This window comes from Leptodactylus fuscus, chromosome 1 (assembly GCF_031893055.1).
Source record: "Leptodactylus fuscus isolate aLepFus1 chromosome 1, aLepFus1.hap2, whole genome shotgun sequence".
In the NCBI taxonomy this organism is placed as follows: domain Eukaryota; kingdom Metazoa; phylum Chordata; class Amphibia; order Anura; family Leptodactylidae; genus Leptodactylus; species Leptodactylus fuscus.
The window spans coordinates 198,098,096-198,111,882 of NC_134265.1; the positions used below are offsets into that span (position 1 = coordinate 198,098,096).

At 43.2% G+C, this 13,787-nt stretch overlaps 1 protein-coding gene across 1 annotated transcript in view; it reads left to right on the top strand.

The window, feature by feature from the left end:
• The first annotated feature begins 1,604 nt into the window (after positions 1–1,604).
• Positions 1,605–13,787, top strand: part of HCN2 (hyperpolarization activated cyclic nucleotide gated potassium and sodium channel 2) — a 68,344-nt gene continuing 56,161 nt past the window's right edge. Inside the window, exon 1 of the mRNA XM_075281236.1 lies at positions 1,605–2,068. Within this exon, the coding sequence (XP_075137337.1) occupies positions 1,611–2,068 (458 nt within the window). The 5' untranslated portion in view covers positions 1,605–1,610. The remainder of the gene's footprint in view (positions 2,069–13,787) is intronic.

Sequence of the window (13,787 nt, forward strand, 5' to 3'; positions counted from 1 at the left end):
GCCTCCTTAGTGACATACCTCTGGGCCTCCCTAGTGACATACCTCTGGGCCTCCCTAGTGACATACTTCTGGGCCTCCCTAGTGACATACTTCTGGGCCTCCCTAGTGACATACTTCTGGGCCTCCCTAGTGACATACTTCCGGGCCTTCCTAGTGACATACCTCTGGGCCTCCCTAGTGACATACCTCTGGGCCTCCCTAGTGACATACCTCTGGGCCTCCCTAGTGACATACTTCTGGGCCCTCCTAGTGACATACTTCTGGGCCTCCCTAGTGACATACTTCTGGGCCTCCCTAGTGACATACTTCTGGGCCTCCCTAGTGACATACCTCTGGGCCTCCCTAGTGACATACCTCTGGGCCTCCCTAGTGACATACTTCTGGGCCTCCCTAGTGACATACTTCTGGGCCTCCCTAGTGACATACCTCTGGGCCTCCCTAGTGACATACCTCTGGGCCTCCCTAGTGACATACTTCTGGGCCTTCCTAGTGACATACTTCCGGGCCTTCCTAGTGACATACTTCTGGGCCTCCCTAGTGACATACTTCTGGGCCTTCCTAGTGACATACCTCTGGGTCTCCCTAGTGACATACTTCTGGGCCTCCCTAGTGACATACTTCTGGGCCTCCTTAGTGACATACTTCTGGGCCTTCCTAGTGACATACTTCCGGGCCTTCCTAGTGACATACTTCTGGGCCTCCTTAGTGACATACTTCCTTTAAAAGATAATAAAACTGAATGTTTAATTGTTCCTTATACTTTGCACACAACAATAGTGCATTCCAGTATTTCATTATCCGCGGTGACATTTCTGGTTCCGCTAGCTATTCAGGGGTACATGTGAACTATCTGGACCAGCAGTTGTGCCCGGCCTGCGTGTCACCTAAGACCTTTGTACCACCGCTGCACTTTTCTCAGGGCTACACTGTAAATCTTTCTCAATTCTTTTGTTTCATCCAGTATTCCCATAAATCCATGTTAAATCCTCTGCAATCCATTTTAGTAAACCTAACATAACATTACTAATGCAGCCAAAGGATTAGGCTCTCCAGCCCAAAATCCAGGCCAGTGAGCTCACTCCCCCTCCCAATCACTTCCTCCCTGCTCGCACTCCGTTACATGGTTCCACTGACCATACTCATCTAAACCCCGCCCTCTACAATACCACGCCCACTGGACGGATTTGTACGGGTGTGCCCCGCCCCTTTTATTCATAAGCTCCGCCCTTCCAAGCTTTCTGCAGTCTACTCTGTTGCTCTTACTACAGTCAGCCAATCCCGCCCCTTCATGCTGTCACCTTTCGCTGCTCATTGGTTCGCTAGATTTGTTCCCCGCCCCCAGGACTCGACGTCCTATCAGGACTGTTCTGGTAGAGCAGGCTCTCGGTTCAGGCTCAGTCGCTTATTGGTCACCATACCATAGCCGTGAAGCTTTGCGATGGACTGGCATATTTCAGCCATCCGGACGCCTTCGTAGCGTTCATTGGCGTTTAGGACTAATACCCGCCCACTCAAGCCGCCATTGGCTTAGGGTTTAGGTATGACACGCCCACTGGAGTTCCCCCGCCCCGCGGTCCCTCCCTCTGCTCACTCCGCAGGTCCCCGCTGCCATGGACGGGCGGGGAGGCGGCAGCGGCGGCGGTAGTAGTGCTGCGGTGATGAGGGGAGTGGAGGCGGCTGTGACACCCGATGAGCAGCAGCCCCGGACTGCGGGCAGAAGAGGCACTCGCAGCCCATGTAGCTCGGCGGGTACTCCGGGCACCGGGAAGGGCAGCCCGAATGGAGAGTGCAGGCGGGAGCTTTCCGAGGCGCCGCCCCGGGAACACAAGGTGTCCTTCTCTACCGAGCCTCCGCGGGGGTCTTCACCGGGCAAGGACACCGAAGATGGGGAGGCTGGGGAAGACGAGCCCCGCTCCGGGTTCATGCACCGCCAACTCTCTGCCATGCTCCAACCTGGGGTCAACAAGTTCTCTCTCCGGATGTTCGGTAGCCAGAAGGCGGTGGAGAGGGAGCAGGAGAGGGTGAAATCCGCGGGGGCCTGGATCATACACCCCTACAGTGACTTCAGGTAGGGTGCCCGGGGTGGGGGGTGGCACTGAGAGGGTCAGCCCTGCCGTAACAGTGTGCTGTGAGTACTCCTGGCACCGGCATGGAGCGGCTGCCACTCTTACTAGCAAGCACTTCCTTACTCGGGCAGTAATGGTGGTTGGAGTGCGGGTCTGCAGCTTGTACCGCCAAGGATGTACGGGGACACCGGAAGGTCATTGGGCTTGTCTCCTTTGTGTGGGACATGGAGATGCTAGGATTGTACAGTGTGATTGGGATCCTTGTCATGAGCTGGCCTAGATGGCACGGCATGCCTACATTGCATGCCTCATGCCAACTTCCTTCCTAGCATTACTGTCCTTGCCTGCAGATGCTTCTGTTATCATTGCTGAAACATGCCACTAGGCACAGGAGCAAGTTCCCCTACATGAGATTAAATCCTGCCATCACTAAGCAAAGTCATATGCAAGGCAACATCAGTGGGCACAATATGGGCAGTAAAGCCATTGTCTACAGCAGTAACACCTGCTAAAGCAGAGGACAGAGAGGGGTCTGATGAGACATTTAAGGGGTGTGCATCCACCAGGTTCTCTGCTGCAGATAAGGCCTCCTCTACAGGTCTCTCCAGCAGTGAATGGGTTAGCAGCTCTCTCCTCCCTCTCCTGCTGCTGTTCAAGGTTGCAATGTACTTGATGTTTGTGTAGGCTTCAGCCATGTATCACCTGGTCTCCATGCTCCATCCCTTGCTACATCTGCTGATGACCCTTTTGTCATGATAACATTAAACTAATATAGGTTAGTAGGTGGCAGGCTCCTTCATGCCCAAGTCTTTGTAGTGTATGCCAGCACAACAGACACATTATTCTGGGTAGCTTCTCTCAACAGATGACAGCTATATAATCTTGCAGTCAAATTGAGTGAGGTGCTATTGCAATGTGCCTTCTGTTTGCCCCAGTATCCTTGCATTGTATGTTAAATTTGTGTATTACTTATGGGGAGAATTTCACATGCAGTAAGTACAATAAAAATGGGCGCCAGTTACGTTTGTTTGGTTTGGGTAGCATTAGTCATCATTAGGATAATCTTGTGCATGTTGATGCTCAGACATCGTATACAACTACCGGATCTTAATACAAGCACCTTGTAGGAGTGCAGCTAATACTTGCATTAGTGTTCTAGTATTTGATATCCCGTTTCACCCAATATAATGGCTTGTATGTAATGAGGTCCCATGTAACAGGACTGTGCTGCTAATCCCTAGATTCCCAGTAGGTGTAAACAAGTATACATGTATGGGAGCTGTCCATGGTGCTGATGGAAGTTTTACTCCAGAGGTCAACAGCTGAACTTGTCATGTGTGGCCTCCAGGTTTATGAAGAACTATCCATGGTGCTGAAGTGACAGCTTGGTGGAGCCACTTGATATGATATATAGGTGCCCTTAGGGTCCTCTTCCACCCAGGTTAAACCTGTAGCCTTCATATCCATTAGAATAGCACCCATGGCCATATTTATGTCATCATTTAGGTCACTCTCTGTGAATGAAAGAGTAAATATGGTTCCAACCAAAAGACTACTAGTTACGTATAAGCCCCCCCCCCCATACTAAACTCATTTTAAAGATGTTGGCCCACAATCTATTTTGCACCATCTTTGAATTTTTATTTATTTAAATTTTATTTATGTATTTACTTAATACCGTGGTTATAGACTTGCTTAGGTGCCTTTTGGTTCTTTTTATTCTCTCCCAAAATGTCCACCTCATGTTTTCAGCGTTGGTCAGAATTGACATCCAATGCACTGATTGTTAGGGCCCGGTGTGCACAGTAGCAGAAATAACTCCATCACTTGTGTACAACAAAGTCTCTGCATGGAGGGACTGAGCTTGTGAACCAATATACCCACTATCATTAGACTCATTGGGAGGGCGTTCTGAGAGGAAACCAAAAGAACAGCAGGTGACAGAAGACACATTTTATGTAAATAACTGTGATAGAAAAGCGTTATCATTCCTGAGATCTAACAGAATACATATTAATTTGTGGGATATTCCCTTTAATTAGTTTTAGGGCTCTGTGGATCGCCAAGGTGACTATTGATGGATTTCAGTAAGTCTGTAAACATGGATAACACATAACTAGAATTTAGAATTAGCTTCAGTTATGAATGTAAGCAAAAAAAAAACCTACTGCAAGCAAAACATGTAGCCAATAGAAATGACATGTTTCTGATATCACGTATACTTAACAGTACTGCAGAGTGAACGAGCGAATTCTTAAGATGGTCATATACTTTGGATTTATGTTGATAGAACGGCTGATTTTGGTGAGACTGACCATCAAATGTGTATTGAGGCGTCCCAACTCTCCTGGTGACAGATGTTGAGCGAGAAGGGGATTGGGTAGTTGGATTTTAACATCATAACCCTTTTGTTCTCAGGAAGAATTATTCCTCTATTTAGAACAAATACAGACAAGATGAGTATACACGTGTATGGGATTTTGGGAGGAATACCTGTTGGTCAAATGAGCATTTCACTGAACGTTATTGAAGGTATATAGGCGTCTTGAGCCTCCAAAGTGGTCCATGTTAAAAATGTCCTATTATATCTTTTTTATGTATCTTTATGTCACAGCTAGTAACATTTATGTTATATAGATCAATTGTTGATCTAATGTAACTAGTTCATGAGTTCTCGTGACAATGGTAAACCATACACGGTATAGATATACTATGTGCGGTATTACACTTTATTTTTCATGGTTTTTAAGGCTGGCACACAAAGAAATCATGTCAAGGATGACAGGTTGGTAGGCTTATGATGTTTAATGGAGCAATGTGTGCATGAGTCTTCAGTCATCCAGATCTAGGGGACAGCTGCGTGTTACAGTGAGAAAACTGTCTGCTGTGTTTTTACTGTTCGGCCTTAAGGACATATTGTGTGGTAAAGAACGTAAACAGAATCATTCTTTATGTTGAAGGGAGTGTGTGAAGGATATATTACGTCTATCTGTGTGGGGGTGTTTGTCCAGCTATGTGTCAGTCTGACGTAGTGTTACGTATATCTGTCTCTATGTTATACATGTAATGGTTTGTATATTTCTACAGCCATCTGCATCACACTGAGTGACAGTATATTGCTCGATTTCCCATGTCTCACAATTTTTTTCCTTGTGTAATATCAGTTGAATATGTTCTTTCTATGGATGATTGAGCTTATCTGTTATTGACAGTTTTTTTGCAGTGTTTTAATCCTAATATTTTATCGTAAAGGACCACTTGGACCCCAACAGATCACTAACCCTGGGATTCTGTGAAGCAGCTTTAGGCTTGCTTGACTGCTGTTCTGTAATAACTCCTCCTCACCTTGTGTCTTCTAAGAAGGAGAGAGACTCAGTACTGTCTGTACCAGAGATTGGTGTGGTTCCTAGTGGTCATGGTGGTTGACTGTAGGAAAAAGCTCATTATTACTGCTATATCTAAAGAGGTTTTCCCAAATGGGCTCTCCTCCAAAGGGTTGGAACCTTTTTACTGGAAACCATTCACCATTATAACTTTTGCCAGTTTTCTGAGAGTTGAGGTTGGTACTTACTGTAATTGGTAGTTTCTAGTTCGTTTACTTGTTTCAATAGGACATGTTCGCTGAGATTTGAGAGGGCAGTGTACAGGATATTCATGAGGCTTCTACATTATGTAGATTGGTCGGTCAGGTATAGAAGCACAGATCCAAGAATATTTAATCATATTACTGCCTTATTTGACAGTTTGTGGGCCACATTTGGTTCCTAGATAGTTGAATATATCTATCTACATGTGACCAAAAATATCAATACCTAAATGTTGTAGAAATTAATCTACTTTCTGCAGAAATAATCCATTCAGATGTATGGAATTTCTGTAACAAATCTGCAACTATAATCATACCATTATATGGTTCACCTCCTTTGCTGCTTTAGCAAGTTTCTCTGTTACGGGAAGAGCTTCCACCCTAGACGTCCACTCAAATTAGCCATATGTTATTAAATCAGCAGATACAGTCCTATGAAAAAGTTTGGGCCCCCCAATTAATCTTAATCATTTTTAGTTCTAAATATTTTGGTGTTTGCAACAGCCATTTCAGTTTGATATATCTAATAACTGATGGACACAGTAATATTTCAGGATTGAAATGAGGTTTATTGTACTAACAGAAAATGCGCAATATGCATTACACCAAAATTTGACCGGTGCAAAAATATGGGCACCTCAACAGAAAAGTGACATTAATATTTAGTACATCCTCCTTTTGCAAAGATAACAGCCTCCAGTCGCTTCCTGTAGCTTTTAATCAGTTCCTGGATCCTGGATGAAGGTATTTTGGACCATTCCTCTTTACAAAACAATTCAAGTTCAGTTAAGTTAGATGGTCGCCGAACATGGACAGCCCGCTCTCAAATGATCTGAAAACAAAGATTGTTCAACATAGTTGTTCAGGGGAAGGATACAAAATGTTGTCTCAGAGATTTAACCTGTCAGTTTCCACTGTGAGGAACATAGTAAGGAAATGGAAGACCACAGGGACAGTTCTTGTTAAGCCCAGAAGTGGCAGGCCAAGAAAAATATCAGAAAGGCAGAGAAGAAGAATGGTGAGAACAGTCAAGGACAATCCACAGACCACCTCCAAAGAGCTGCAGCATCATCTTGCTGCAGATGGTGTCACTGTGCATCAGTAAGCAATACAGCGCACTTTGCACAAGGAGAAGCTGTATGGGAGAGTGATGAGAAAGAAGCCGTTTCTGCATGTACGCCACAAATAGAGTTGCCTGAGGTATGCAAAAGCACATTTGGAGAAGCCAACTTCATTTTGGAAACAAAGATTGAGTTGTTTGGTTATAAAAAAAGGCGTTATGCATGGCGTCCAAAAAGAAACAGCATTCCAAGAAAAACACTTGCTACCCACTGTAAAATTTGGTGGAGGTTCCATCATGCTTTGGGGCTGTGTGGCCAATGCCGGCATCGGGAATCTTGTTAAAGTTGAGAGTCGCATGGATTCCACTCAGTATCAGCAGATTCTTGAGAATAATGTTCAAGAATCAGTGACGAAGTTGAAGTTACGCCGGGGATGGATATTTCAGCAAGACAATGATCCAAAACACTGCTCCAAATCAACTCAGGCATTCATGCAGAGGAACAATTACAATGTTCTGGAATGGCCATCCCAGTCCCCAGACCTGAATATCATTGAACATCTGTGGGATGATTTGAAGCGGGCTGTCCATGCTCGGGGACCATCTAACTTAACTGAACTTGAATTGTTTGTCCAAAATACCTTTATCCAGGATCCAGGAACTGATTAAAAGCTACAGGAAGCGACTAGAGGCTGTTATCTTTGCAAAAGGAGGATCTATTAAATATTAATGTCACTTTTCTGTTGAGGTGCCCATACTTTTGCACCGGTCAAATCTTGGTTTAATGCATATTGCACATTTTCTGTTAGTACAATAAACCTCATTTCAATCCTGAAATATTACTGTGTCCATCAGTTATTAGATATATCAAACTGAAATGGCTGCTGCAAACACCAAAATATTTAGAACTAAAAATGATTAAGATTAATAGGGGTGCCCAAACTTTTTCATAGGACTGTATATCAAAAGTTTATACCTGATATACCATCTTGGTATATCAGTATGATCAGTCAAAAGGAAAGATCACAAAAATACACATAAGACAACTGACTAGTGCATTTAGCTCAGTAAATCTTTAGATATTGCTCTAGCATCAGATTATCTCTGTATGACCTATTTTATCTTTTCCCTGTTAATTTCAATTTTTACGTTTTTTTTTTTTGTTCTCATTTTCCGTGTTCCATATATAGTTATAAAAAGAAAATTTCCTGAATTCTTTTCCACTGGGACATGACAATTGTAACTCTCTTAAATGGTGGTGGTCCAGCAGATTTTATAACATGTGCATATACATCTGCTTCTAACCCTAGCCCATTCCATCCATGGATCCTGTTCCAGGAGTTTGATGAGTTTGCCAATTACTATCCTAGATGATCCTTGGTGGAGGGGCACTTTAGTTCCCACCCCATTTCTCTCTCCAGTCTGATGGTATCTTCCTTTCCCATTCTTCCCCTTCTTCCTCTCCATCCCTATCCCTACCATTCCCCAGTGTCCCTCCTTATTCCTCCTTTTGTCCCATTGTTTCTCTTCCCTGTAGTGCCTCATTTTCTTGGTCCCTTGGTATCATGATTGTGGCTGGCGAGTGGCTCTCACCATACTTGTTCGCTGGGACTAGGTTTCAGGAACTCCCCTCCAAGGTCTGTTATAGGATTTTTCTACTCCATAGACTATTCCCTGGCTGTGTTCTTTGGTGTTTTGGATCCCAGGGAGTCACTCAATTTAATTTTTTTTTGTTTTACCTTTTTTCTTTCCTGTTTTTGTAACCTTGTCTTTAAAAAAAAAAAAAAAAAAAAAAAACAACCTGATTAAAAATATCCCTCACCCACTCTAGAAATCTCATTTGGGGAGATCCAGATTTCAAAACAAACAATTCTGGGATGTTCTCAATAATTAAAGAACTGGGTTCCCAGTTTCACAATAAAAATTCAGATTTGTTCTCCCAGAGTGGCAGTATCTGTGGCTATCTGCCCAACTCAAAGGGCCTCATCTCTGTATTCTATAAATATCTGCTTGAGAATCCAAAACCACTTACCCATTTTTATATGAATAAATGGCACCAAGACCTAGGTCAGAAATTGAAATGGCTGATTGATGCTCCATCTGGGAGAACTATTTCCCTGCTCAATAAATAGTATGACTTTATAGTCAGTATATAAACTGTTGATGTGGTGGTATATTGTCCCTAACTGGATTGCACGGGCAGTTCCAAATTACCCAGTGGTTTGCTCCTCCTGAGGAGATATCTATCATATATGGTGAACCAGTGTTAAATTTGCTTGGTTTTGGTGCAATTTTTTCAGCTTGATCCACAGCCTGTTTGGAGTGACTACACTGTCTACCAATAAGTATTTGGACACCCATGCAAATGAGGATACAGTATCTGTGGTCATGATGTACGTCACGCCTTCCGCCGTTAAATATCGTGTAGGAAACCGCATTGGCATTAGTCGTATGCAAGATGCCATGAAGTGCAGAGTTGTCTGATTTCGAGAAAGGGGTAATTATCGGGTACCACAGAAATGGTCGATCCTTAAGGGACATAGCAAGCAAATTACCTAAAATTGACAGTGGCCTATATGATTACGAAGTGGAAGGTAAACGGTGATTGTCGGAATGTGCCCCAAATCAGCAGACCCTCAAAACTGGGAGATAGAGATTGACGGGTGCTGGCCAGAGAAATTCAGAAGAACCGCACCCAACCGATGGCTCACATACACCAGGGGTTTCAACAGGCATCCGGGAGTATATATAGATATATATTTTCTTTAATGTAGATTGTGATCCCCATATAAGGATCACAATGTACTGTAGAAAATTACTGTGAAACATACACATTAGGTATCCCTGTATCTGAAAGTGCCCGGTCTACTGAATATAGGGTATCTGCAGTGCTCCTATTCCGTCGGGAAGGGGTTAATAGGAGCACTGCAAATAGCCTATATTCAGCCAGGTTGAGTTCCAAGTAAGGGGAAAAAGCCAGCAAAAAGTAAAGAATATCCAGCGTCTCCAGAAGGTAAAAATTAACTTTTATTTCCGCATTAAAAAAATATAAGCATCACAGGTAAGTACACCCAGCGTACAGAGATTGTTTAAGCTACGCGTTTCAGAACCTTGCTGCTTCCTTCATCATGGCTTACTGCTAGTTTACACACAAGTTCCTTATAAAACAGTCAAAAATAAAATTATTGTATTTTTGACTGTTTTATAAGGAACTTGTGTGTAAGCTAGCAGTAAGCCATGATGAAGGAACCAGCAAGGTTCTGAAACGCGTAGCTTAAACAATCTCTGTACACTGGGTGTACTTACCTGTGATGCTTATATTTTTTTAATGCGGAAATAAAAGTTAATTTTTACCTTCTGGAGACGCTGGATATTCTTTACTTTTTGCTGGCTTTACAAGTGGAACAAGGTCCATCCACATCCGTGCGGCCCAGGATCAGGTGTTCATGATTAAGGGGTGAGCTGAATATACATTGTTTTTTGCTAAGGGGAAAAAGCCCCAGTCCTCAAGCACAGGGAAGAGGCAGCCAGACAACCAAAACAATGCCCTTCCCCAGCATCTACTGCACCCAAAGATTCTGGCCGTTTTAATTTTTGAAATTTTCCAATATCTGCTGCATTTCCCACCCCCTAGGCTTATACTCGAGTCAATAAGTTTTCTCAGTTTTTTGTGGTAAAATTAGGGGTCTCGGCTTATATTCGGGTCGGCTTATACTCCAGTATATATGGTATTTCATGTTATTTGCTGTTCTATCATTGTGTTAATGTAAAAAAAATTATTAAATAAAAATTGAAGGGTTCTACAACTTTTGACCAGTAGTGTATATTCAGTCATTATATAAGGTCTCATGTTAAAGGAGTATTCTGGTCACAACACATGTTCTCCTATTCACAGGATAGGGGGTAATTTGCTGATAAGTGAGGGCTGACCGCTGGGACACATGTTCTGTACTCCAGTTTAAATGAAGAGATGGTTGGAATACAAGGTATCACACTGCTGTACAGGCACTGGCCATTCACACAGAAAGTAATCTGGACAGGAAGAAGACAGGTAAGTATAATGGGATAGGGCTGTGGGCTGAGTTAGTTGGGAAGAGATCCGTTCAGCAGAAGGACCTGAATGTGCCAGGAGGATTCTGAAGCATCAGAGACAGGGGAGTATTTTTTATTTTTTTTCATTGCCCCCGGTTGATTTAAAAGTTAAAGCGGTTATCCATTTTTGCTAGGACAATCCCTTTAACATTTACTTTTTTGTATGTCTCCTTCTATTGCTTGTTTAAAGGGATTCTACCGCTAAAACACTGTTTTGTGTGCTTTAGACATCGGAATAGCCTTTAGAAAGGATATTCGTCTCTTACCTTTAGATGTGGTCTCCGCCACGCCGTTCCTTAGAAATACCAGTTTTTACTGGTAATGAGTTCTCCACAGCAATGAGGGTGGGCCCCAGCGCACAAACGGCGATGGGGGCGTCTCCACTGCTGCCCTAGAACCCGCTCCAGCGACGCCTTCTTTTTCAGCTGCATCCTCCCCTTCTCTGTCTTTTTCCTTCTTCGTCAGCTCTGATGCGTTCGCAGTCTTGCCCTGCGGCCTCAAAAATATGGCCGCCGGCATGCGCAGTCTGCTCTACCAGTGTCTCGCTGGCAGAGCCGACTGCACAGGCGTCACAAATGACGAAGAAGGAAGACGACAGAAAAGGGGAGGATGCAGGTGAAGAAGAAGTCGTCGCTGGAGCGGATTCTCGGGCAGCAGTGGGGACGCCCCCATCGCTGTTTGAGCGCTGGGGCCCGCCCTCATTGCTGCGGAGAACTCATTAGCATACCGGTAAAAAACGGTATTTCTAAGGAACCGCGCGGCGGAGACCACGTCTAAAGGTAAGAGACGAATAGCCTTTCTAAAGGCTATTTCGACGTCTAAAGCACACAAAACAGTGTTTTAGTGGTAGAATCCCTTTAAAAGCCATCTCTTTTACACAGGTTTTAACCACTACTAGACCAAGAATAGTGGTTACTCTGAAGCAAAGTGGCTGTACTAGCTTTTGCTCTGTGCTGTTTCATACAGAAGTACTTGTCTGTGATCAGAGATGACTTTAACCAGGGGCATTTAACCACTCAGATGCGGCTATTTCATCTGAGTGGTTACTTTAACTTTCCCTATCATGTTCAGTAATGGGCAGTGGCGTAACTAGGAATGGCGGGGCCCCGTGGCGAACTTTTGACATGGCCCACCCCTTCCTCACCGACACCAAGACCTCGACCGACCAACCCCCCACCCCCTGCATTCCTGCGCGCTCTATTATGCCCCATAGTGGCCCCTGTACACAGTATTATGCCCCATAGTGGCCCCAGTACACAGTATTATGCCCCATAGTGGCCCAAGTACACAGCATTATGCCCCATAGTGGCCCCAGTACACAGTATTATGCCTCATAGTGGCCCAAGTACACAGCATTATGCCCCATAGTGGCCCCAGTACACAGTATTGTGCCCCGTAATAGTGCTTATGGGGCCCGCGGCATTACTTACCGATCCCGGCCCCTGCCAGGGATGGTAAGCAAATAGGGCCCATTACCGTCTGGAGTTACTCCAGCCAGTAACGGCCTATTAAGAAAAAAAACCCACAAAGGTAGCGGCTGTTGCTGGGCCCGTAATGTCCCGGGCCCTGTGGCAGATGCTACCCCGGTAGTTATGTAATGGGGCACCGCCCTCCACGAGAGCCATCCCAGTTACCATGGCAGCCAGGAGCTTTCTGAAAGCTTCCAGCCCTGCCATAGTTTTGTAACTACTGAAGCCTGCCTGCAGCAAACTTCAATAGTTACATAGTGACTTTGCTATAGGACCATTAAATAAAATAAAAAAAAGTTTTAAAAAATATATATAAAAAATAAAAGTTTAATTCACCCCCCTTTCTTTAGATCACATGTGAATATAAATAAATACAAAGTATACATAATCACATTAGACATTACTACGTCCAAAAATGCCCAAACTATTCAAATAAAAAAACATTTGTCCCATATGATAAATGCCATAGCGGGGGAAAAAATGACGGATTTGATATTTTTTCGCCAATTTGCCTGTCTAACATCAAAAAGTGATCAAATGATCATGCATTCACCAACATGGTATCAATAAAAACTACAAATTGTCTGGCAAAAAAAGACACCTTGAACAGCTCCATAAACTGAAATATAAAAAAGTTACAGGTGTCAATGTGGTGATTCAAAGAAATTTTTTTTTTTCTTAAAACTTTAGAAGTTTTGTAAAGTTTTTAAAACATAAAAAAACAACAATATATATTTGGTATCACAGTCATTGTGTTGACCTGGAGAATAAAGCTAACACAGCAAAGTGGAAGCTGTAAAAACAAAACCTCTAAGAAAATGTTAGTATTGCATTTTTTTCTTAATTCCACCTCATTGTGAATCTTTTGCTCCACTTTGAAGTCATAGCTGATATTTTTTTTATTGAAGCCCTTGCTGCTCAAGTTTAGTTTGGTGATCAACAAGTTGGTGGAGCTTAAAGGGGTTGATCACATTTATACCAATATATAGAAACTAATGTTTATATAATAATAATAAAAAAAAAATTCTTCATCAATTCCTCACATTTTCCTAGGTCTCTGTATGTGGTCATTCATTCATTCTGCTTACTTCCAGTGGATGAAAATCAGTGTATGATCATACAATATACTGTATGTGTATCAGATAATGTAGCATAAGTAAATCCTGTGTGTTGTATATCAACAGTAGCCTATAATTCAGTACAACACAGATCATGTAACAATGAACAACTGCTGTGTTCAACTATACAAATAAGAAAGTAAATTTAAAGTTTAAAAGAGAAAGGAGCGGGTACATGAGACAGAAGGAAGTGGGGGAAGGGGGCACCTCTGCCTGTACATCAGATTATGAGTAATGACTGAAAGTGTGGGTAAAAATATTGGATACATGCCCGCCACATCTTTTCAAATTTAGTATTTCTATCAAGTAGTAGGCAAGTGGATAAATGTTATCCAAAAATGGTTTGACTTCTCAAATTAGGACAATGCTTTTTTCCAGGAATGTGCTATAGCGATT